This window comes from Thermobia domestica, chromosome 15, assembly GCF_964235325.1.
Source record: "Thermobia domestica chromosome 15, izTheDome1.hap1.1, whole genome shotgun sequence".
Lineage (NCBI taxonomy): Eukaryota > Metazoa > Arthropoda > Insecta > Zygentoma > Lepismatidae > Thermobia > Thermobia domestica.
In genome coordinates, this window is record NC_137468.1 from 4,431,919 (window position 1) to 4,455,286 (window position 23,368).

General features: G+C 37.5%; 1 protein-coding gene across 3 annotated transcripts in view; it reads left to right on the plus strand.

Annotated features, from left to right (window-relative positions):
* The window catches only part of LOC145672041 (uncharacterized), a 204,219-nt gene that overhangs the window by 164,502 nt on the left and 16,349 nt on the right, over positions 1-23,368 (plus strand). The window contains exon 7 of one of the 3 annotated variants that reach the window (XM_081741252.1): positions 21,036-21,368. The exons of 1 other annotated variant lie outside the window; for it this stretch is intronic. In XM_081741252.1, coding sequence (XP_081597378.1) covers positions 21,036-21,368 — 333 coding nt within the window. Of the gene's footprint in view, positions 1-20,981; positions 21,369-23,368 lie in introns of all 3 variants that reach the window. One more of the 3 variants, XM_081741251.1, reaches the window with a different exon arrangement.

Sequence of the window (23,368 nt, forward strand, 5' to 3'; positions counted from 1 at the left end):
GTTGGTTTTACTAAGGAGAAGTGCTCACAACCCCAGACAACTAACGATAGACTAATCATGACTCAAAAAAGAACATATTGCAGCTATATGCTACAGAGGCAGATCGACTCACACGGATTGCATAAACTACTAGGAACACATTCACTCCACCATAACAGCACAATTACATAGCAGGCATATGACTATCATGTTCCCTCAGGTACATGGGAATGTGTCCAGTATGTGCCTTATGTACCTCTGAGAGAGAAATCACATGGATGGCAAGTTATAGTCACAGTCTATGTCCGCCCCTAAGCACATGGCTAACATGTACCTAGGGAACGTGCCTAGTATGTTCTAGGTATGTTCCTCATGCCGTAAGCGTCAATGAACCACAAAATTACTCCCCCAAAATATGTTAAATCGCCCATATGCGTAAGGTGTTTACATTAACGTGAGTCTAAAAACACTTTAAACAAGTAAAAAAAAATGTACCCCAGGATGGGCGCGAACCACCAACCTTTAGATTACTAGCCGCGTGCTCTTCCGACACGGCCACGGAGACGATGAAGAGAATGTTGCTTGTAGAGGAATAAATTGTTGAGGTCTTTTGAATTTGGCTAATCAGAGTGCTCCTTTAACCTTTTCTATTCAATCCAGCTAATTCTCTCCTTTCTTCTCCATGCCCACGTTTCGAAAGCCTCCAATTATTTGATCGCTTTTGCGTAATGTCTATGTTTCTGCCCCATAAAGTACATATTGGAATCAGTACAACAAAATCTCAATATTTAATTGGGAGTTTGTTCAATACGAAGATTAGCTAATCATGGTTGAAAAGGAAAAATCTAATTCTTTTAGAGTGTAAAAATAATTTTACATTTCATGGTATTTCAGTAACCTGTTCCATCTTGATTTTCTTTCATGCATCTCAGGAGTAGCCTCCCCAGTTTGGGAACAAGTGGAGTATTGGATCTGTTAAAAAGAAATTAAAATATTACAAAACGTTGTGATTTATCTTGTTAGTAGTGAAGCGTGGGCACCCATTGAAAAAAAAAAAAGTTATCGCCTATGTTGTATACTATCATCATGCTTACACGAAGGTAAACTATATTACATTTAGAAACATACATTGTATTTCCGTTATTGTTGATGCATTGTAGTGATTTATTATCCTTTATATCCAGAGTAAAATGTACCTATGAAAAGCGTAAGATTCCTTAAAAGCAAGACTTTCAAGACTCTTGGAAGCACAACCAAGACTGGGTGTGCAAGACCAAGACCAAGGCTGGGTGTGCAAGACCAAGACCAAGGGTTCCAGTGCAAGGCCAAGACCAAGACTGGATGTGCAAGACTAAGACTAAGGGTTCCAGTGCAAGGCCAAGACTAAGACTGGATGTGCAAGACTAAGACCAAGACCACCCGAGTCTTGGTCTTGGTCTTGCATTTGCTCATCACTACATGGGAGTCACACCTGGTGATCTGAGTGTGGTTACTGTTGCCAGCGACTGTAAAATGCAGTCACTTGTCGGAGTTCCGTTTAGTTAGAAGTTCATCTGCTACAGATGGTACCTCCTAAATGAAGCTAAATAAGTCATTATGATTAAGTTTCCTTCTTAGTTTATTGGTTCAATTATCTTAACATTAACAACTTTACATCACGCATTCACTGAAAATCGTCGCTGAAACTACACTGCTTGCATATTTTCAGTAGTTCAGTTATGGTATGGTATCTTGTAAATGTAGTCTTATTGGTGAAAGTAACGTCCTAACTAACTATACGCAAAATTCTATTCACCTCTTTTTGTCACTCTCATGCAAGTTATATACTCGTTGGACGTAATAAGGATGTAGCCCCTACTCCAGTAATATTCTCCATTCCGTTATTTTCATTTCTTTCTTATTTGCATTTTCTCCCTGTAGATACAGACATACATAACTGCTAATTTGTAATGCTTCGTTATGGTTTACCTCAAACGATAGAAAATAAAAAGCTTTTATTGGAATTTTGATCAACTTCTGACAACACTGCGCTTGGTTTTGTCCGCGAGTAAACCAAACAAGTACTAGTAAATGTAGAGCAAAAGCCCCTCCCCACTCATGGGAGAAAGTCAACGTAGCCTATCAGCACCTTCATGACCTCGCTAATGGTCAACACGAAATTTAGAGCTTCTGTTCACAAAAAATCTGGACGGCCTTTCAGAAACTAAGTCGAAGAAAATTGCCATAGATCACAAATTTCCTTTGTAGCACACTGTACGTCTGTCGGGATAACTACTCGGAAACAAGCAGAATATACAGAATAATGCTAAAGATATAACCTAAGTTGAATTTGTAACAGAACGAACCCAAGATCTCCAAATAACAGTCCAGAAGAAGAAGTGAAATGGTATACTGCTCAAAGACTGCTAGATTGCATCTATGAACTGCAAATAATTTACTGAAAGATTGTAACTTAGTTTAGCGCTGTGAGCAGATATTTCTCTAATAGAGAATCTATTATTTAAAAAAAAGTACATGAAGTTTTTAATTACAAACAAACAGAAAGTATAATATACACAAAATAACAGTGCAAGAAATAGTATAATAGTGAATTAATTAATAACCAACATACTAGAATAACAAATTTGGATATTTTCCGAATAATGATATTTATTTATTTATTTATTTATTTATTGTACCCTCAACAGAGTATAAAACTCCAGTTACAGAAGGTTAACATTAGTGTTTATGTCCAGTTAACCAGTAAGAGTAATGATGATACATAAGTTTAAATACATACATAAACAAATACATAATAACACGACAAGACAAATAAAATACATTAAGTGTACAAATAGCCATGAATCATAGGATTTCCATAACTTGGTTCCTGAAGTGACGCTCTTTGTTACTGAATATATCCAAAAACACATTCTCTTTACTTATTGCATTGTAAGCAGCACTAATTCTCCAAGTAGGTGACATATACAGTATATTTGTTCTTGCTTTCCGGCAAAAGAATATGTTAGTAATTTTTGCACGCGTTTTGAGGGACGGGGCTTGAATAAATAGATTTTGTAACAGCGCTGGACAGTCAATTTTATTATGCAGAAGTCGAAAGAGAAAAATTAAGTCAGTTAGTGTTCTTCTTTGTTCTAACGTCCTGAATTTAAAATTGTCAATAAGATTGGTATAGTGTTCAAATTTTGGATAAAGACTGGTCTTTTTGTGGGTAAAATATCTCAAGAATTTACTTTGTAATTGCTCAACTTTCTGGCATTCAGATTTTAAGTATGGATTCCAGATAACTGATGCATATTCTAATTTAGCCCTAACATACGAAAAGTAAAGAGTCTTCAACGTCATCTCATTTCTAAGTTCATTACTCATTCGAATTACGAATCCGAGGTTCCTGTAGGCTTCATTAGTTATTTTATCTACATGTTCGTTGAAAGTTAACCTATGATCAAATATTACTCCCAAATCTTTCACTGAGTTCGATTTATTTAAATTTGTCCCACCAATGAAATACGAATATTCGCAAGGAAACTCTTTTCTACTGAACGTCACAGATACACATTTAGCTACATTCATCTGAAGTTTGTTTACCTTACACCAATTCATTACCTTATTTAGGTCTTGTTGTAATAAATAACAGTCTTCTTGTGTTTTGATTTTGGCATATATTTTGAGATCGTCTGCAAACAGTAGTTTTTCTGAATTTGTAATGCAACTCGGAAGATCATTGATAAAAAGTAAAAAGAGAAGAGGTCCCAAGTTCGATCCCTGCGGAACTCCTGAAATCATGTCGATTTCTTTAGAAAGAAATTCTTTATAGATAACGGACTGTTTACGGTTATGTAAATAAGAGGAAAAGAAATTGACCATCGCTGGACTAAAGTTAAATAAAGCTAATTTATGTAGTAAAACATCATGTTGTACGGTGTCAAAAGCCTTACTGAAATCAGTGTATATAACATCTACTTGACCATTGTTGTCCAAAGAAGAAGCTATATAGTCTGTAATAATACCTAAATTTGTAACTGTCGATCTACTTTGTAAGAATCCATGTTGATATATCGAGATTACAGGGCGCACGTGATTTAGTATTCGAACATATAGGATACTTTCAAATATCTTGGCAAATACGGGTAAAATTGCAACAGGCCGAAAGTTTTCAATATTGTTTTTCTTTACTGATTTTGGAATTGGGCAAACTATTGAGTGCTTCCATTTGTTAGGAAAAACATTGTTTTTTATTGCAAAATTAAATATTATACTTAGAGGATATTTGAAAATATCAATACATGCTTTAACAATATATGGAGGAATGTTGTCATTTCCCATTGATTTATTAGATTTTAATTTTCTGATTGCCCTTTCAATCTCTTCTATGGTTATCTCCGATATAAAAAAAGAGCCTAACATAGTGTTATTATCAATGTTATCACCAAATGAATGACTACTACCGGTATCATCAGTTGACGACGCTATTCTATATATACACTGAAAATGGTGTGCGAAAGCATTTGCAATCTCATCATTTTTGCTCAGTCTACGTCCTTGGTACAACAGTGGTCCAGAAGAGAGATGTCGCGTTTTACCCTTAATATAGTTCCAAAATTGTTTTGGGTCTTCCTGTATGTTAATTTCCGTTTCTAAAATAAATAATTTATACTCTCTTGCTATTTCCTGTTTCGCTTCCTTCCGCAATTTACAAAATTCATTGTAATGATATTGACAATTCCCCTCAGTCAAAAAGCACGGTGGTACGATTTCTTTTTTATTTTTTCTATTATACTACTTGTAAACCAACATGGAAAAATTTTTGTGGACTTTTTTCTCAAGGGAATACTTTTGTGAAAAGCGTCATAAATTATTTCGTAGAATTGGTCCACCATTCTATTTACATCCCGGTAAGTTCCCAGACAACCAGTTAATTTCATGTAAATCTTTGTAAAGTCGCAAAAAATTTCCCTTTCGAAAGTTGAAACCTAAAATATTTTTATGGGATTTCGATTTTATTGCCCTTTTACACAATATATTTATGAGAAGGCACGGATGGTGCATGTCCTCTTTTACGAGAGGATGCAGCTCTCTTTCTACAGTAACATTCTCAAGGTTAGAGAGCACGAGGTCCAACGTTCGTCCTAAGCTGTTGCACACATTATTAAGGGATGTTAGGTCATAATACAATAGGAAATTATATAAATGCTTATATTTGCCTGTCAAGTTAAGAAAAGAAAATTGCGTTCCATTTATTTGAGAACAGTTCATATCCCCCACTATGAGAATAGTGCTGCCTACTTCACAATTGCCTTCAATAAATTGAAAGAAGTAATCATATTGAGAGATACTGGAGTCCGGTTCAATATACACAACGGAACAGCCTTTGAATTAATTTTTACTTTCACAAGAATACCATCCATGTTCAGATCGGTATAGGTAACCTGAATCACTTCTATGTTCTTAAATGCCAGTAGCACGCCTCCCCCACGTGTTTTATTGCATGCACTATCTCTATCTTTCCGATAAACAGAATATCGAATATCAAAAAAAACTCATGATCAAAAAAACTGTTATTTAACCAAGTTTCTGTTAATGCTACTATGTCATAGTCATTTGATAAAATATTAGGATACAACTCAGTCGCCTTCTTTCTAAGAGATCGCACATTCATATAGCACATACGTAAATGTTCTATTTTTTTTACCACTTTCAAACACATTAGAGCATTCAGTTTTCAAAGTCTTACCTTGAGGGTCATTGAACGTTTCCTGTCAATTTCGAAAAGTCCCCTGAGGTCGTGCTCCTCCTCTTCTTCTTGTTTGTCGAAGGACAGGATATTCCTTTTCATTCACCCTTGCCGCTGCTGTTGTTTGTCCGACTGGAGCCCAAACAGAGGGAAGATTACCTTGCATTGTTGCCGACTCCTTCTCGTTAGCACTAGTTTCACTACCATACTGCACTTTCGAAGACATCTGGTTGTTACTATTTTTCTTAGGATCTTCTAGCCGGAAAGGATTCCCATCGATGTACAGCTTATTATACTGAAGTCGTGCTATCTGACCCCTCGACACTGCTTCGATCCAGTGAGCGTTTAGTTCCTTCCTAATGGCACGAGTAGCATAGCAAAAGTCCTCTCCTATTCTGACAGGCGTTCCCTTGGCACCATAAGCACTTCTTAGTATTTCTTCCTTTGTTTTGTAATTCGCAAATTTCACTATTATGGGTCTATCCCTCCCCCTGCCCAATCTATGCGATCTTTCAATGTCCATCGGATTAAGTTCAATTTGCAGTTTCTCCTCAACGAATTCCCTTATCAATTCCTCTGTTTCCTCCCATCTTTCTTTCTCCCCTTCCGCAATATTGTAGAAAACAAGATTATTGCGGCGGGAGTGGTCCTCAAGCTTATCAATCAACTTCTTTGTCTCCTCCAACTGTCGCTTAAGTTCCTTATTTTCATTCTTGATAGCACTTAATTCACCAGTCAAGTTCTCTATTTTTTTACCCAGGTCACAGGTGGTTGAGCACAATGATATTATTTTACTGTCCATGTCCTCAAGCTTGGATAACACATCATCTATTGTAGCTGGTCCAGGATTCAGTTCCACCCCACCAATTACTAGCAACACAGCAATCACAATTCCCATGAAGTACATAGGAGACAAACAAGGTTGGTCACACTGAGTTTTCGGATATTTGATACACACTCGACCACACCACATTCCTATTCTCACACGCCAGGCTTGAATTTCGATCCCCATGTTGTCACGGTTCACTGCTCCCCGGAACTTCGCACAAACACGTCCTTTCACTACGACAGCCTAAACTCATCTACATTTCATGTGAGTAGTCGTACCTACTAGGGATGGCCACAAAGTTCCGGTTCCGGCAGAACCGGTTCCGCGAAGAACCGGTTCTTGGAGATCCGATTTTCAGAACCGGTTCCAGACCTGGATCCGAACCCGAAAACCCGGTTTCAGAACCGGATCTTCGGAACCGGTTCCAGACCTAGATCCGAAGAACAGGTTCCAGACCTGGATCCGAAAAAACGGTTTTAGACCTGGATCCGAAAAATCGGTGCCGGATCTTCTAGAACCGGATCCGTTCAGACCCGAAAACCGGTTCCAAAAGGAACCGGTCCTGGCCATCCCTAGTACCTACCATCAGGTATAGCCTCGTACTCTTTTTGGAAAAAAATTATCAGTCACGGAGAATGAAATATTTCCTGTAAGAGGAAAAATTTATCATTGCCATATAACAAAAAAATAATTGTATTATTTTAAAAATCTAGTGTTTCATACATCTTATTTAAACTACTTGCTGAAGGCGACAATACGTTTATTGTATAAATTCTTAATGTGTGACAGTTTTGCTAACTATCCCTTGGCATCATCAGACACTATGACATTCAAAATATTAAGCACTAATCATGATTTGGGTAGAAGGAAGTACCTTAGCAGGGACGCTTGGGATGGTTTCTTTGGAGCAACCAAAGTAGAACTGAGTAGAAATCCATCCTTATCTCGCTGTTAATCCATTCCGTACCTCTAGCATTTGTTACATTCTGCCCAATTTGGCGTTTATAGTTATTTCATTTACAAGTGTTGAAATTAGATTCCAGTAATATATATATACAGGGTGTTAGTGAACTGTAAGAAGTGATTCCTTACACCAAAATAAGAGAAAAAGTTCATATGGACCTATGGCGAAAAGTGCATAGTTTCAGAACTAGGGCTATCCAAAATTGCGAAAAAGCCAAATTTCAAGAGGCCCTATTTCGAATTCCAGAAACTGTGGATGCTTTTTCTTATCAGCGTAAAGGAAGTCACGCATACGCAATCCAAAAATGTTTATTTGATTAATATTCAATGGGTGTAAGGATTATTCCCTCCACGGTGAAATTTTCAAACATGCCATCAACCGAATTTTGAGATATGCACTGACTTTATGATTGGTCCAAAGTAGACAAACGATAAGCACTGATAGCAGCGAACACGGAATCCTTTAGCACGATGTCGGAAGTGTTAAAGATCAACAGTAGCACGGTCTCTCGTACTCGAGAAAACGCATGGTGTGATGTTTTCTTTCACGCTTATAAATGAAGAAAACGTGAAATATACCGTGTTGAAATACATGGCATCACACCTTATTGCGAACACAAAGAAACATGGAGCTGCCGGTTCCTAACACTTCCTCCTTCCTTCCGAAGCATTAGATGTCTATTGTTGTCAAGGTTAGTGTTGCCACGAGACGAGATGAGACGAGAGTTCAACGTGTCTCGTCTCGTGTCTCGTCTCGATGGGTTCTGTCTCGTCTCGTCTCGTTTGTCTCGTCTTGTCTCGTAAAATATTGTAGCATATCATACGAACGAAACTAAAATGTAGCAGACTGCACCATGCTGATCAAGATACAACAAAGTTATTACTCAGAACACAAAAAAATGTCACGGTAGCTACACCGTGAAGCATTCACCTCTGGTGCGTGTGCTAGTCGGTTCGATCTCGGTTAGTGCCATTATGAGCTTTGTACTGAAAAACGAGTGTGTGTGTTTTCTAGGAGTTGCCTCGTATCCTACCACTTTCTTCATTCTATTAATTTTCTCATCATCACCCATTCAGCATGAGCCAAAGTTGCCTAAAGGTCTTAAAAATAAATTCAAAAAAGCTCACAAGGCAAGGACAAATAGTTTACTAAATAATATTTCTCTCCTGTTGGTTGCCTGATTCCCCTTGACCCTGACTTTTTTTTTTTTTTTTTTTTTTTTTACATTCTGAAACTGAAATTTATTTCACGAGTTTCAATACAGTAAATTGCTCATAATTACATCGAAGACGAAGACACTTGATTCCATATATTCCAGAAAGACATACCTAGGTATATACTTTGATTTCATATATTCCAGCCTTAGGTTTTAGGGATGCGCGGTGGCTCAGTGGTGGAGCGTTCACCTCCGGTGCTTGGGGTCCCTGGTTCGATCCCAGCTCGCGCCGTGTGGACTTTGTGATGGACAAACACCGTGCTCGTGGGTTTCCTCGGGATTCTCCCACTTTCTTCATTTCACTCATCTCTCATCATCACCGTCTCCTTTAGCCTAACCGGCATAATCGTGGGACGTAAAACTTAAGGATTTCATTTCATTTCATTTTCCTTTTGGTTTTGCAGTGTTAACCAAAACCAATCCAAAAACTACTTTCCATTTTAGCATGTTTAGATGTGTTGCAATTATTTTACAAAAACAATAGCTTGGAACAAAATAATTTTATTGAGTAATAAAAAGTATTTAATTGAAATTTTATAGGTTACTGCACAATAAGCTCTATTTAAAGTGCCATAGTACTGGAAGCTGAACAACACAAGGGGGAAAAGAATGCTTGGGGGACATTCTACACCCCATTTTACAAATTTGTCCTCATACCCACGGGCCTGTGCCCCTATATGGTGTTTGCCCTGTTCGTGTAACATACTCATGACGGTACACCCAGATTAGAAAGTGGTGTAAAAAAATGATTTTTGGGTGGCCATTTTCGATTAAAGATGGCGACTTTTTAAAACATTTTCTTATATTGTCGTGATCTATTCGTAATCGTATAACGTACACCTTCATACCAAGCCGAGCAGTCTGTGGTGATATACCATCGGTTTGAAGGCCCCGGGTTGAGTCCCGAAACGGTCATGTGTATGGATTTTAATAGCACTTGTCTTTTCGTATCAGTGTCAGAGCGCAAAATCGTGCGGGATAAGAGGATTTCCGTCTAAAAATTTGGGGAGAATATCCTCCCCAGGTTACTTTAATGGGGGTAAGAAATTAGTAAAAATGTAGGATATAGGTAGGACATCTTGGAGAGAGCAAAGTGTTTTCCCGTGTCAATGAGCGATTTTATTGGCCTCGGATGGGAACTGATATCAAAAATTTTATCAGAACTTACCGCGAATGTCAAGAACGCAGGGACTCAACCACTAAACCATTAGGGTTGCATGAACCTATCAAACCAATAGCTCCTGTTCATACCTTAAATTTGGAAGTGTTTGGCCCACTGCCCTCCTCTAATGGTTATGTCTTCACCGTTGTTGATATGTTTTCAAACTATGTAGTGGCACGACCTTTAAAAACCATAAAAGCAAAGAATGTTGCAAGGTTTTTATTAGAGGATATTGTTTGTTATTTTGGTCCACTCCGCCATATATTGTCAGACCTTGGTTCTAAATTCCACGCACAAGTAACTAGCGAAATTATGGCTGTACTAGGTATACATCAAAAGTTTAGTACTACTTATCATCCTAGAACAAATTCACGAATGGAGAAATATGATTATACTTTGGCAAACTATTTGAAGAAATATGTGTCTACTTCTCAAAAAGATTGGTGTCTATTTGTTAGAACTGCTTGTTACGCTTATAATACTGCGAGACACGAACACCATCTTTATTCTCCGTTTGAATTGGTGTTTGGTACAAAGGCTGTATTAGGTATCGAACTCGAGACACCATGTCGAACCCCGTATGGGAAAATCGTGAAAAAGAATATTAGTCATATAAGAAAACTAGCTCAAAAGGCCTTAATTAGTCAGCAGTAAAAACAAAAAGCCAAAAATTGATAAGTGTAGGAAAGCCCATACGTAAAGAGAAAATGATTACCTTTGGTAATTGCTCCACCCTCGTATCATCGAGAGTATTAGAACTACTATGAGAGCTCTAATATAAACCAATCGAAATGCAGTTAAAATGCAGCTTTAGTGTTTACAGGTTCTCTGTAATAATGCTTACTGCTACCAATATCTATGCTTTCTACGTTGCTGGGCCGTAATTTACAATCAGCCATAAGTTTTACAGAACGTAATATAGAAGTGACACATATGTGGCTTCTAGTCAAATGTTATTTGCTCCTCTAAATTTATAAGATCACGTAAAATCACATGGTCCATATTCAAATCAAATCGCCATTGTACATATCTACATAAACATGACAAAAATGAATAACTTATTTTTCTTTTGACACTATATCCGATTATTAATTGGAACTCCATGTTCCAACGGAGAGCTAAACAACTTTCATAGTGTCCACAACCTCACAGAAAAAATCTCAGTTCTTATAGAATATTATTATAACAAACGTGCTATTTCTTTGCAAGTCTTGGCACCAACATCACACACCATGTCCAGTTGTTGAACCAGGTTTTCATTTATCAACCTCAGGTACAATGACATTATTATTATTATTTTCGCGATTTATGTGTTATCTTGGAGGACAACGAAAAAATATTTAAACTAAAAGTTGCATATTTTCGGTCGCAGTATCCGAATCTGCATTAATGTAGAGGATCTCTATTTAGAAATTTGGGAAGATGAAGGCTACTTCATTTTATGTTAGTTGAATAGATCTTGTAAAATGATTGGACAAGTACTTAAATTACAAGTGTATTATCGAGGTATTTAGTTTATCATCAGCCTTAGGTGACTGGGTACGATAATATTATTTTTTTTTTCCTATTATAGCCTCATCGAGTAGAATAACGAAAATGTGCTTCAAGTGAAAGTTGTTCATTTTCGACCACAGAATCAGAATCTGCAATAAAAATAGGGGATTTCCATTTAAAACTTTCAAGTTGGCTTTCGGGGCCCCATGATGGGACCCCTGGGGGCACTTGCTGTTCAAAGAATTGTATAGGCCCCTGACATGTGTACATTCTTATGTAACTACATTTGTCACATTTTTTTGTTATTTCGGAAATATTTGAGGTCGCAAAGCTGGGATGTACCTACGATGATATTCATTTCTTTTAGATTACATCCATCTATTACAATAACGGAAAAGTGCTCCAAGTAAAAGTTGTTTAGTTTTCATCGCAGAATCAGAATCTGCAATAAAAAACGGGGTTTTAATTTGATATCTTCAACTTGGCCCCTGGGGCCCTATGATGGCACCCCTGAGGGCACTTGTTGTTTACGTAATTTTATAGGCCCCTGCCATGGTTACATTCTTGCGTAACTAGATTTGTGAAATTTTTGTCATTTCGGAAGTATTTCAGGTCGCAAAGTTAGGTGAGACCCCGAATATATATACAGAGTGTTTCAAACCAACACCGACAACGTTTAGGAGGTGATTCGTGACACCAAAATAAGGCAAAAATTATAGACCAACTTGGGTGCAGAAATTCGTCAATTCGGAGTTATGGATTGCCGAAAACATGAATAAATGAACTTTAAACGTCTATAGCTCCAAAATTATAGAACCTACCGTAGTCGGGTCAAGACATCACTTAGAAACTAGTATGTGTACTATTCAAATATCCAAGTTTCAGAATCCTGCGGTGCTTTTGCAACAATTTTTATACGGGTAGTTGGTGAGTACTTCAAATTATATGCCTGAAGTGAAACTCCCTCTATTAAAATTTTTGCGTGCGTACCACAGGATTCTGAAACATGTATTTTTGGTTAGTCTACATATTGACCTACGGTAATCAGTAGCGTCGATTTCTATATAATTTTAAAGAGCATTTAGGTTTGTCAGATATAATCTTTTAAAAAAACAATGAGGATTTTAATTCAAATACGTGATCAATGCAAACTTCAGGCAAATCCTAGATCCTTTTGCCCCCTCCCTAGAATTGGCTCGCATAAAGTTAATTTAATGTAGAAGAACGAAGAACGAAGGAAGGTAATTTTTAGTCTAGAAGAAATCCGGAAAGGCAATGTTTAGTAGGATGCTGTATTGTACACAAAATATTCCGTACCAGACTACGAACACTGATGTCGAAAATGATTGTCGCAAAACTATAACTGTCTTCTTGTAAGAATATAATTTGATAATGATTTTGCAGTGTACTTTTAATACTAATACTATGTGTATAATCGGGAAATGTATATTTGTGGAAAATTTCATAGGAAAAGAATTATAAATACCAAAATTAGAATGAGTAAAACAAAATGTTGCTACATGCACAAGAAAGTTTTATTTTCGTTTTATTGTTCTTATTTACTGCTCTTTTGATATGAAATTTTCCACATACATATCTTTGCCGATTATACACATACTAACATTATAAGAAATACCGTGCGAATTCGTTATCAAATTATATTCTTAAAAGAACATATTTATAGACATGCGACAATAATTTTGGACATGAGTGTACATGTTTGTGGCTTAGCCAGAACCAATCTGTACAGCCACAAATAGTCGCAAACCATATGTGTCCTCCGTTGTACGTGCAGCATACAGAAATATCATGGTTTACGAACATTAGAAAACATTACGAACATTACGTGGTTCTTCTGCACGACCTAGACTTTCTTCCTAGTCGGAAATAAACACACAGGGAAAACAAATTAGCACATAGCAGAACTTATTAGAACCATTTTTTTTTATGGAACAAATGTATAAAGATAATAAGTGAATACGTAATGCATGTTCAAGATAAAACAGGAAGTGGGACAACCATAGACTACTTATTGTCGTCGAGGGCCATACGAAACAATGCACATCTTCACTAGAATTGAATACCCATATTTAATTTATAAAATCTTTGAAATGAAATCTTTGAGTTTTACGTCTCACGATTATGCCGGTTAGGCTAAAGAAGACGGTGATGATGAGAAATGAATGAAATGATGGAGTGAAGAAAGTGAAAGGAAACGCAAGATCTCCGAGAAAACCCACACACACGGTGTTTGTCCACCACAAAGTTCACTTGGCGCCAGCTAGGATCAAACCAGGGGCAACCAATTTATAAAATCTTTCGTCGTACACTAATATCACCGCAGGGGCGGATCCAGAACGGATTTCTGGGGGGGGGGGCAGTGGATTGTAATACTGCTACTTAGAGCTACTTTTAAGAGCTCCAAACTCTGAGATGGGTTTTATTTATATATATAAAATAAAAAAGTATCCTCTTCTGGGGGCAATCGCCCCATCGCCCCCTGGATCCGCCACTATATCACCGGAACATTAAAACTGTTTTGACGTAACAGAAATATTTAAGTATTACAGAAAAGCAGAAAGATCTATTTATTTACCATTTTAGTAGAATACTTGATCACTCTGCCAATGTTTGAATGTACTATGTGTAAACAATTAACTCCATGTATTCCGCGGGATAGTATCTTGCCTCTTGCTGCTATGAAAATAAAATGCTACACATTACCCAATATCATTTCGCCAATAGCTTCCTATTTGCTGATCAGTTAAAACAGTATTCCTGGACAGCGCAGCGAAAAATGTATTGGTTTTCTCGTGCATTGTACGGAAAACAAAGAGTGAACGCAATAAAACCGAAACAAGGAAAAAATATAATGCTATGTCAAGTGCTTTGACTCTTTCGACAAATCACTCAATGTAGCGCTTTCCTTTCTAAGCAGATCTTGATGGCGTAATCGGTAACACGGTGGCCTCAAGTTCATGGAGTCGGTAGATCGATATCCACTGAAGACATTTGTTTTATTTTCTTTACAATAGAAGTTTCTTTTTAATTATCCAGTCCTACGAGAAAAGGAAATTGTGTAGAAACAGAACATTTCACTTTTGTATTCACATTATCGCGAAGAAATATTATCATTTCTTGCAGTTCAAACCGTAGACAATAAGTCAGTGAATAATGTTTTTCGGTCTTTTTATAAACAAGGTCCAGTGTGTTGCTGTCGGCAGAGCTCTACACTGTAGACCTTAAAGTCGCAAGTTTCTGACTAAAACAGTCTAATTATTATTATTATTATTATTATTATTATTATTATTATTATTATTATTATTATTATTATTATTATTATTATTATTTCTAGAACGACAAAAGAAGGAAAGAAAAAGCCACATAGTCGAGGGTATTGATAAGAACAGAAGAGATGCAGTGTACTTTATGTCAGATGCTTTTTTAGGCTTACACATGAACAAAATAATGTTATCACATTTACGGATTGACATATAGAACTATTATTTTACAAGAAATGGAGTATAAATATTTGTTAGTTGGTAGCAGTAATGATTTTTTTCGCCCCTCTTCTAGGTAAGTTGAGTTGATTTTGAGTTTAACGCCCCTTTCAGCAGTGAGGCTATATGAGACAGGACCTACTGATTAACGTGGAAACAGAACCACATGAGCTCCCGCCAGGAATCGAACCTGGATTTTCTTCTAGATAGGAAGGTAAGATGACACCTTGAATAGTTGTTGTGACTAGAGTTGTAAGTTCGATCAATATTTGTAATTTCTGCCACTCATTTAGTGCTTTATCAACGTTGCATATAACGGTAAAGCTAATAATAATTTGTTGACAAAATCGTGTGTAAAATTTGAAGGCAGAGTTAGTTGTGTAAATTCGCACACAGATCGAGGTAACGAAGCCAGAGTAACGTGCGTATGTCTGTTGAACAAATAAATCAGTTTCTCTGCTCTAGCCATTGTCCCACGTAGAGCATTCGATAGCATGGTAGTCTGAAGATCTTGTGGTCCACGAATCGATTCTCGCGCACAGCGAATAACTTTTATTTCTTAAGCACAAGTAGAAAAGCCAAAAAAGGAAACGAATCGAGACGCATGAAGTTTAGAGCTAACATGTAATCCAAGTGAATGTCGTCGGGCTACAGTAACAATGATTTGATGCACCACAATAAACCACACGGATCTTAGACGATAAGTTAAATAAGGATCATGTAAAACACCGCCAGATACGTTGCCAATTATGATAAGGATTCTTAGTAACGATACTAGGAGCAAGAGTACAAGGTTATCGAAGTGCCGAATTCAGTTTTTTTAAGAGAGGGCACTTCGTCTAAATCATCATTCAACACTCGATAACAAACCTCGTACGGAACCGGTTTCAGATAAGTATGTTGAGGCGGGAGATATCCAAGATGGAAGAGGGAACACGGCATAATAAGTTCATGAGAAGCTGAGTGGTAGGATGATTAGGATGCTCGTGGAGTAAAAGTAAACATCGTTGGAGGAATAAGACTTTAGTCTGCAATTCTACATCTTTTAAATTTAATCCACCGTCTTGGAAATCGTTGCACAAGATTTGGTAGGAAACACGAATAATTATAGGTTTCCACAGAAAATTACCCACAATTTTCTTAATTTTTGCAAGATGACAGAAAAGTCAGGACTTGGACAATATAATATAATTGAGATAACCCATACAAACGCACAATTTCTAAGCGAGGTAAGAGATTAAGGGTACGAAATCGATGTTGGTCAAGAACATAAGTTAGCCGATTGTCTGCAAGGCCAACATTATTAGTAATAATGTCAACCACACTAGAACTGAAAGTCACTCCCAAGATTTTAACTGACTTGTAGCTGACCAATGGAAGTAGTAGTAATATTGGCTGACTTACCCAGACGCATTACGTACGTTTTATTAGGATTAAGCTTGGCTCCTGATACTGATTCGTAGAGCCTTCTGTGCTGTATTAAAACGTTTAAGTCGGCGTGACCAGTCGTGAAGCATGTAACATCATCCATAAATGAGAAAACTCGTACAGAAGTATTGATATAGTGACACCATGAAGGGCATGTCTGACATATAGAAATGGCCCTAAACTTAGAATAAAAAGCTGACTTCTCAACGGAGCGCCCTGTTGGATGTCATTACTAATGCGAAAGGCAGAATTGAGGTATTCATTAATTTTGAGTTTAATTGTCCAATTGCAGTGGCGTAGCAGCTGCCCCCGCAACCCCCGCAGTGCGGGGGGGCCCCGAGGTATAGGGGGCCCCGAAGTCTTGCGATGAATAAAGATTTAAAGTAGAACTTCAACCTTACTTCTGTCGGTTTTACAACTAGGGCCCCTTCTCTATACTTTGCTGGGGGCCCGCAAAAGTGTGCTACGCCACTGTCCAATTGCAATACAATATCTTAATCCAATTACAGAAGATATATCCAAATTCATAGACTTGCAGACAAGAAAATAAATATGTATGGTTCACTCGATCAAAAGCATTTGAATAGTCCAAAGCAACTAAGGCCGCGTCACGTTGGTCAATATCTTGATGGTATGTGATGACGTCGCGTATAGCAGCAAGAATATCTTGAGCACGTTTACCTGGTAGGCCACCATATTGGATAGTCCCAACAAGGTAGGCAATAACAATGTAATCGGGCACTAATACATCAACTAATAATTTTATAATCCCAGGCCAGTAAGGATATAGGTCTGTAGTCCGCCACTGTACGAGGATGAGACTTCTTCGAAATCAAGACAATGACAGCAGTCCGAGAGGATTCTCCCAAAATGCCTACTTCCAGTCCACAATTCACCCATTCAGTAATCATGGGCCCCATTAAGTGGAAAAAGGTCTTATATAACTCTACACCTAATCCATCTATGCCAGACGTTTTAGGATTCTTAGCTGTGAGAACGGCTTGCTTCACTTCCTCCTGAGAAAATGGTTGAGTGAGTGCTTGTCATTGTTCCGCCGTTATACTATAGGGGAGATGGGCAAAGTAGTCAATGGGCGGTGCTGCAACTACATAATGCAAATTGAATAATTGTTGGTAGTATCGAAGTATGATAGCTTGTATATCAGAAAACTTAATGACAGATTAGAAAGTGTTATACTGAAAGCAACAAATATGACAATTTATTTCCTAAACATTTGTAACGAGGAAGTATCAATATATATGTATATGTAAGATACTTGACGCATAGTATTAGAATCCCAAAGAACTGAGAGTATAGTATCGATATAGTAGCCCTATAGTACAGTATAGATATTACTGCATCAAGTGACATATATATGGCACGATCGATTTTCTACATACTTTTAGGAAAGTTTACCTCACTGCATAGTGTACCATATATGGTACGTACTTATTTTTCGGCGGAATTAAGTGAAAAATCTAAAAATTAAGTTCTAATTCGTTTTTCAAGTTCTCTATGATAATTTTCAATAATGATTATTTTGTTTCGCTGAAAGAAAAAAATCATGCGGAAAGGAGTTAAAGTACTTTTCATCGCGTTGTATTTTTTCCTTAGTTTCGTTTTTATTGCGTTCTCTCTTTGTGTTTTTCGTACAATGCACGAAAAAGCAAATACATTTTTCGCTACAATGTCCCGGAATAGTGTTTTAATTGATCAACAAATAAGTAGCTACTGGTGAAATAATATCGGATAATGTGTAGTATTTTATTTTCATAGCAGCAAGGGGCAAGATACTATCCCGCGGAAAACATGCACATAGTTGTTTGACACGTAATACGCTCTATACTGGATGTTCCAACGCGGAGAAAATTTTCAAGGCAGACATAAATTGTTGAAGAAAGCTTTCAGCTGAATTTAAGAGATTACATAAGAAATTCATTTTCAATAACGAGTCAGGCGTACCGGATTGTTCTAGGCTGAGCTGACTCCGAGGCCGTACGACTTCCTCTCTAGTCTACGGCTATCGTGTGTGCTTCTGGTACACATGGTCCCCGGTTCGATTCCCGGTGGAAGAGTACAAATATGAATTTCGCATGACTCATTTGCATTAGTCATCTCTCTGCATTAGCCTAATAGAATAATCGTGGTACGTTAAACCAAAATAGAGTAGAACCCCTCTTATCCGTCACCTTTAGGACTAGGGATATGGTCGGAACCCAAAAAGGTCCGACGTGATGTAGGGGAGACCGGGGATGGTTGACACACTTTTTCATTTGGCTATAACTGGTGAGACAAATTTTCTAGAGAAGGAAAGGAAGTATTGGCAAACTCGTTATACTTTCCCTTACTAATTAAAACAATGTGGAATATCATCTGTGTTATATTATTGGAGCTAGACGTCTGAAAATAACATTAAGTAAAATGTGTCAACTAGCTTCGAGTCTGTTGGTTGACATACTGTATGCGGGAAGTGGACACACTCATATATTAAAATACTTTGTACCCATTTCTTTCATATTCAGTGTATTTCCAAATTATGATTTCTAGTTTACAAATACAAAAACGACTTTTAGGATAATTATCATAAACAATAGAATTCAAGTAATACAAATGGAGTGTTAGTTCTACTGTAGGCAACAAAAAAACCTTGTATACTATGTAGGCTAAAGTTTACAGTTTGTTTTAAAGGAAATGAATCCTGTGCTTCTTACCTGATAAATCCAACCAAAAATATTATCAAAACTGTGTATTAATTCTGACTACAACTAAAGGAACTACAGACTGGAATAGGCCTTTAATTAACCTTAGGTTATTCTTTTCACAACTAAAACAGAACAAGATGCAAAACATTGTTACCTGTAGCTAATGCAGAGCTAGTAGCTATTTCACAACAAAGTAGGCCTACACTAATTCACAAAACGATACACACATGTGTTTTTCGCTCAGACATATCGTCCATTGAATCACAATTATGGCACAAATAGAATTTGCTTCTATCAGTACATGCATTATGAGCCCAGGTCTTGAAACGTGAGCATTGGAATCATGGTTTATTTTGTTTACTATTGGATGAAAGTCCGTGCAAACCAAATAAATACTATCGTCTTCATCTGATAATTCACAGGTATTGAAATCCTTTTGAAAATTTCTTCTTGTTTTCTTCCTGCTACGGGAAACATTCCTGTATTTTGTCACTCTCTTCTGTTCTTCTAACATTCTCTTCACAGGCGTATCTGTAAATATACCTGAGTGACGCTTTCTTATTTGTCTGTTTCGACACGACTTCCGTTGCCCTGCTTTCGAAAGTGGCCTTATTTCTTTAGGCGGTGTAAACAGAATGCTGCGAAACAGTGAAGTCTGTAGTTCTCGATGAATCAGCAACAGGCTAAACTACGATTAGAGAGTTGTTGATAGGCGGATTCGTATCTTCGGTTCCTTCTTCCGTTCCCGTAATTGCAACGTTAACTTCCTCAAGTTTTGGCCTATTGGCCACATATCCTGGCATAAAGCTCACATTCTGAAATATAATTGTATTGAATAGCATAATACCCGTGGCTGCAAATCCTGCTTGAATATTCTTTTCAGTAGCAACTGAAGGCAAGGAAATTTTAACGATTTCGGGAATGTCGTAAATCATCATAGTACGTCTGGGATTGTTTATCATCCAAGCATCTGCAGCCGAATTTGCATACTTCTTCAAAGTGCCAAAAAACACTTCTGTCTAGAGCTGTAGCGTATGGGAGCAACGTGGATGGAATGGTAATAATACAGTTACTCCATTTTTCTTGCAGTAGTCCACCCTTGTAAAGAAAGGTGGGAGTCATGACTGTCTAGTAGAAGAATAGATGAGATTTAACTGCACTTCACCTCTCTTACAAAATGTTTCAAAACAGCACCGGCAACGTTTGGGAGGTGATTCTTAACACCAAGACAAGACGAAAAGTATAGACCAACCTTATCCAAAAATACATGTTTCAGAATCCTACTGTATTTTCGCAACAATTTTTATAGGGGGAGTTTGGCTACGGGCATATAATTTGAAGTACTCACCAACTACCTCTTTAAAAATTGTTGCGGAAGTACTGCAGGATTCTGAAACTTGAATAGGGCACATATTAGTTCCTAAGTGAAGTCTTGACCAAACTAATGTAGGTCCCATAGTATTGAAGCTATGGATCTTTAAATTTCATTTTTTGATATTTTCGACAGACTATAACTTCGAAAGGAAGCATTTGTGCACCCAGGTTGATCTATACTTTTTGTCTTATCTTGGTGTCAGGAGCCTCCTCCCAAACGTTGTTGTCGGTATTGGTTTGAAACACCCTATATGACAGGAACAGCAAGAGGAAAGTCCTCTGCATCTAGTATCTAAGGATTTTCTTTCTAAATGAAGTCGATTCCTCTCTTCCTGTAGATCCTAATTTTTCTAACCAATACATATTAACATTCTGATACATAATTGGAGAGAAGAAAGGGCACTAACCAATTTAAAAGGCTTCAGCATATGTTGCATCCATCTAGGGCATGCGCCCTGTAGTTCCAGTCAAGCGAACACAAACACGAACGTTCTAGGGATTACTTTGTTCTAGTTGGTGCTTATCCGTTGTTCGGCTGTACGGCTTAATTGCAAACGAAGAATTGCATCACTATACTCATGTAATTTTCCCCATTTCAGCTAAATGACCTGTTTAGCTTACCTAAAAGATACGTCTCACATGACATTCCACAGAACTATATGAAGGTGACTGACTATTGGTATGCGGATCTTGAAGAGGAAGAATTGATTTTGCTTGGTGAGGCTGATGTGGAAGAAGAAGAAGAGGATAACGTTCCAGTAGAAACTCAACTTGCCAATATGGCTAGAAGGAGAAAGAAGAAACCGAAAACCAAGGCGCCACAAAACGATCCCTTTTATCTTGAACCATCCAAGCGCCAAGTCAGTTTGCCTAGCTACGAGGGAGTGGACATCATTCACGATCCATTTGCCACAACAGTCAAACCGTTTGGCCTGGAGGATAGACAAAAAGCGATAATGGAAAGGAAAAACGAAAGGCTGAAAAAGGTAAGCATTTCATTAAATTAGGTTCTTGCGGCGCACGGATTGATCTTGTGAGTGGGTTATGGGTCAAGTGGGTCATGATTTGTGAGTGGGTCACTGAGTCAAGTGGATCATGATTTGTGAATTGGTGAGTGGGTCGTGGGTCACTACAACGTGACCCACTCTGACTGACCGACCTATTCTGCTCAGTGCATTTCAGACAGCATCTTCTGAACACTGGTGAATTTATCTGTTTTACTTTTAAGGCCTCCATTTTTCTTTTCTTTTTTTTATTTACTTACCTGAGATGAGTATATCTAAGTGAAAAAAACTTCAGGCACTTTTGGATATGGATATTTGTAATAGTAATAATAACAATAGGACTTACCACTAGGCTTCCGAGATACGGTCGAATTTTACACATTTTTTTGTCCTTTACGTTGACTTACTTTAGCTTGATTTGAAACTTTTAAATTTCATCCTATTTTCCACTGAGAAGCCAACAAGAAATAATTATATATGATAATTAAATTGGAATTCATCGTAATATGATTCTTGACAAACACTTCACCACTTTAATTCGTAAATGTTAGAGGCACCGGAACTGTAACATTGCAGGTAGATATTCAAACTCTGATTAATGATAATTTCACAGCCTTGTTTTATTACAAGTGTAAACTTTTTATTCAGTTGAGAGAAGGGCGTGGATCATGTGTCAGAGTTAATGACAATGGATTTTGGTGGGTGATGGGTCACTGTGAGTGATGGGTCAATGAGTCATTGATCCACGCCAGCTCTGTTGCGATGGTGCCAACCTGTAGGTAAAAGTCCATTACATCAGTATTTTCACATTAATTTTCGGAAAAAGATATAAAGTTCTTTTGTAGAAATTGGCAAGAAGCATCGCATTTCCTAATTACTGTCTGCTTCAAAGTAATTTATCCTACCCTAATAATAGTCACTGAACTTCTCAGTCCTTAATACAGCGCGTAATAGGAAAGTAACACTGATAGGTGTCACTACCTGTGCTGCCAGTATGCCTGATGATCAGAAATGTCACTAACATGTACGTAATTGCTGATAAAAACGATAGTGAGGATTTAATTCCCGCTTAGAAAACGGTTTTGTTCCGCCTTAATTATTTATAAACATGGTAAGCGCTATAACTATGTGCATAGTTCACCATAACTAGTTGTGTATTTCTATAGTAAGATACTGTAACGATCAGAAGCGCATCTGCGTGGAAGTCTACCGGCTCCCAGACCTCTTAAAACTTGGTAACATGGTATATATGTGTGTACACTTTCTTAACAAAACTATATTCGTTTTACGGAGAAATGACTGATGGAAACTAAAGATTGTCTTTCTCTCCTTACAAAACCATCTATTTTTGTAGTAAGTCTTCTCACTCTGTGAGTCAGGTGAAGGTATTGATATCCGACGTTTCGACTGCAGACATCGCATTCATCTTCAAGAGTTGTGATGAAGAGACCAGAGATTTGTGGGCGTATAGATATAGTTTTCAGTAAGTCTTCTCGTGATATCAGTCAGGTGAAGGTATTGACATCGGACGTTTCGAATCGGGACATCTTATTCATCTTCAACGATTGTAATGAAGAGACCTAAGATATGTGGGCATATAGATATAGTTTTCAGTAAGTCTTCTCGGTCTGTCAGTCAGGTGAAGGTATTGATATCCGACGATTCGAATGCAGACATCGCATTCATCTTCAGCGATTGTAATGAAGAGACCTAAGCTATGTGGGCATATAAATATAGTTTTCAGTAAGTCTTCTCGGTCTGTCAGTCAGGTGAAGGTATTGACATCGGACGTTTCGAATATGGACATCGCATTCATCTTCAAGGATTGTAATGAAGACACCCAAGATATGGGCATATGTATATAGTTTTTAGTAAGTGTTCTCGGGATATCAGCTAGGTGAAAATATTGACATTCGACGTTTCGAATGCAGAAGTCGCATTCATCTTAGGGATCGTAATGAAGAGACCGGAGACGTGACCAT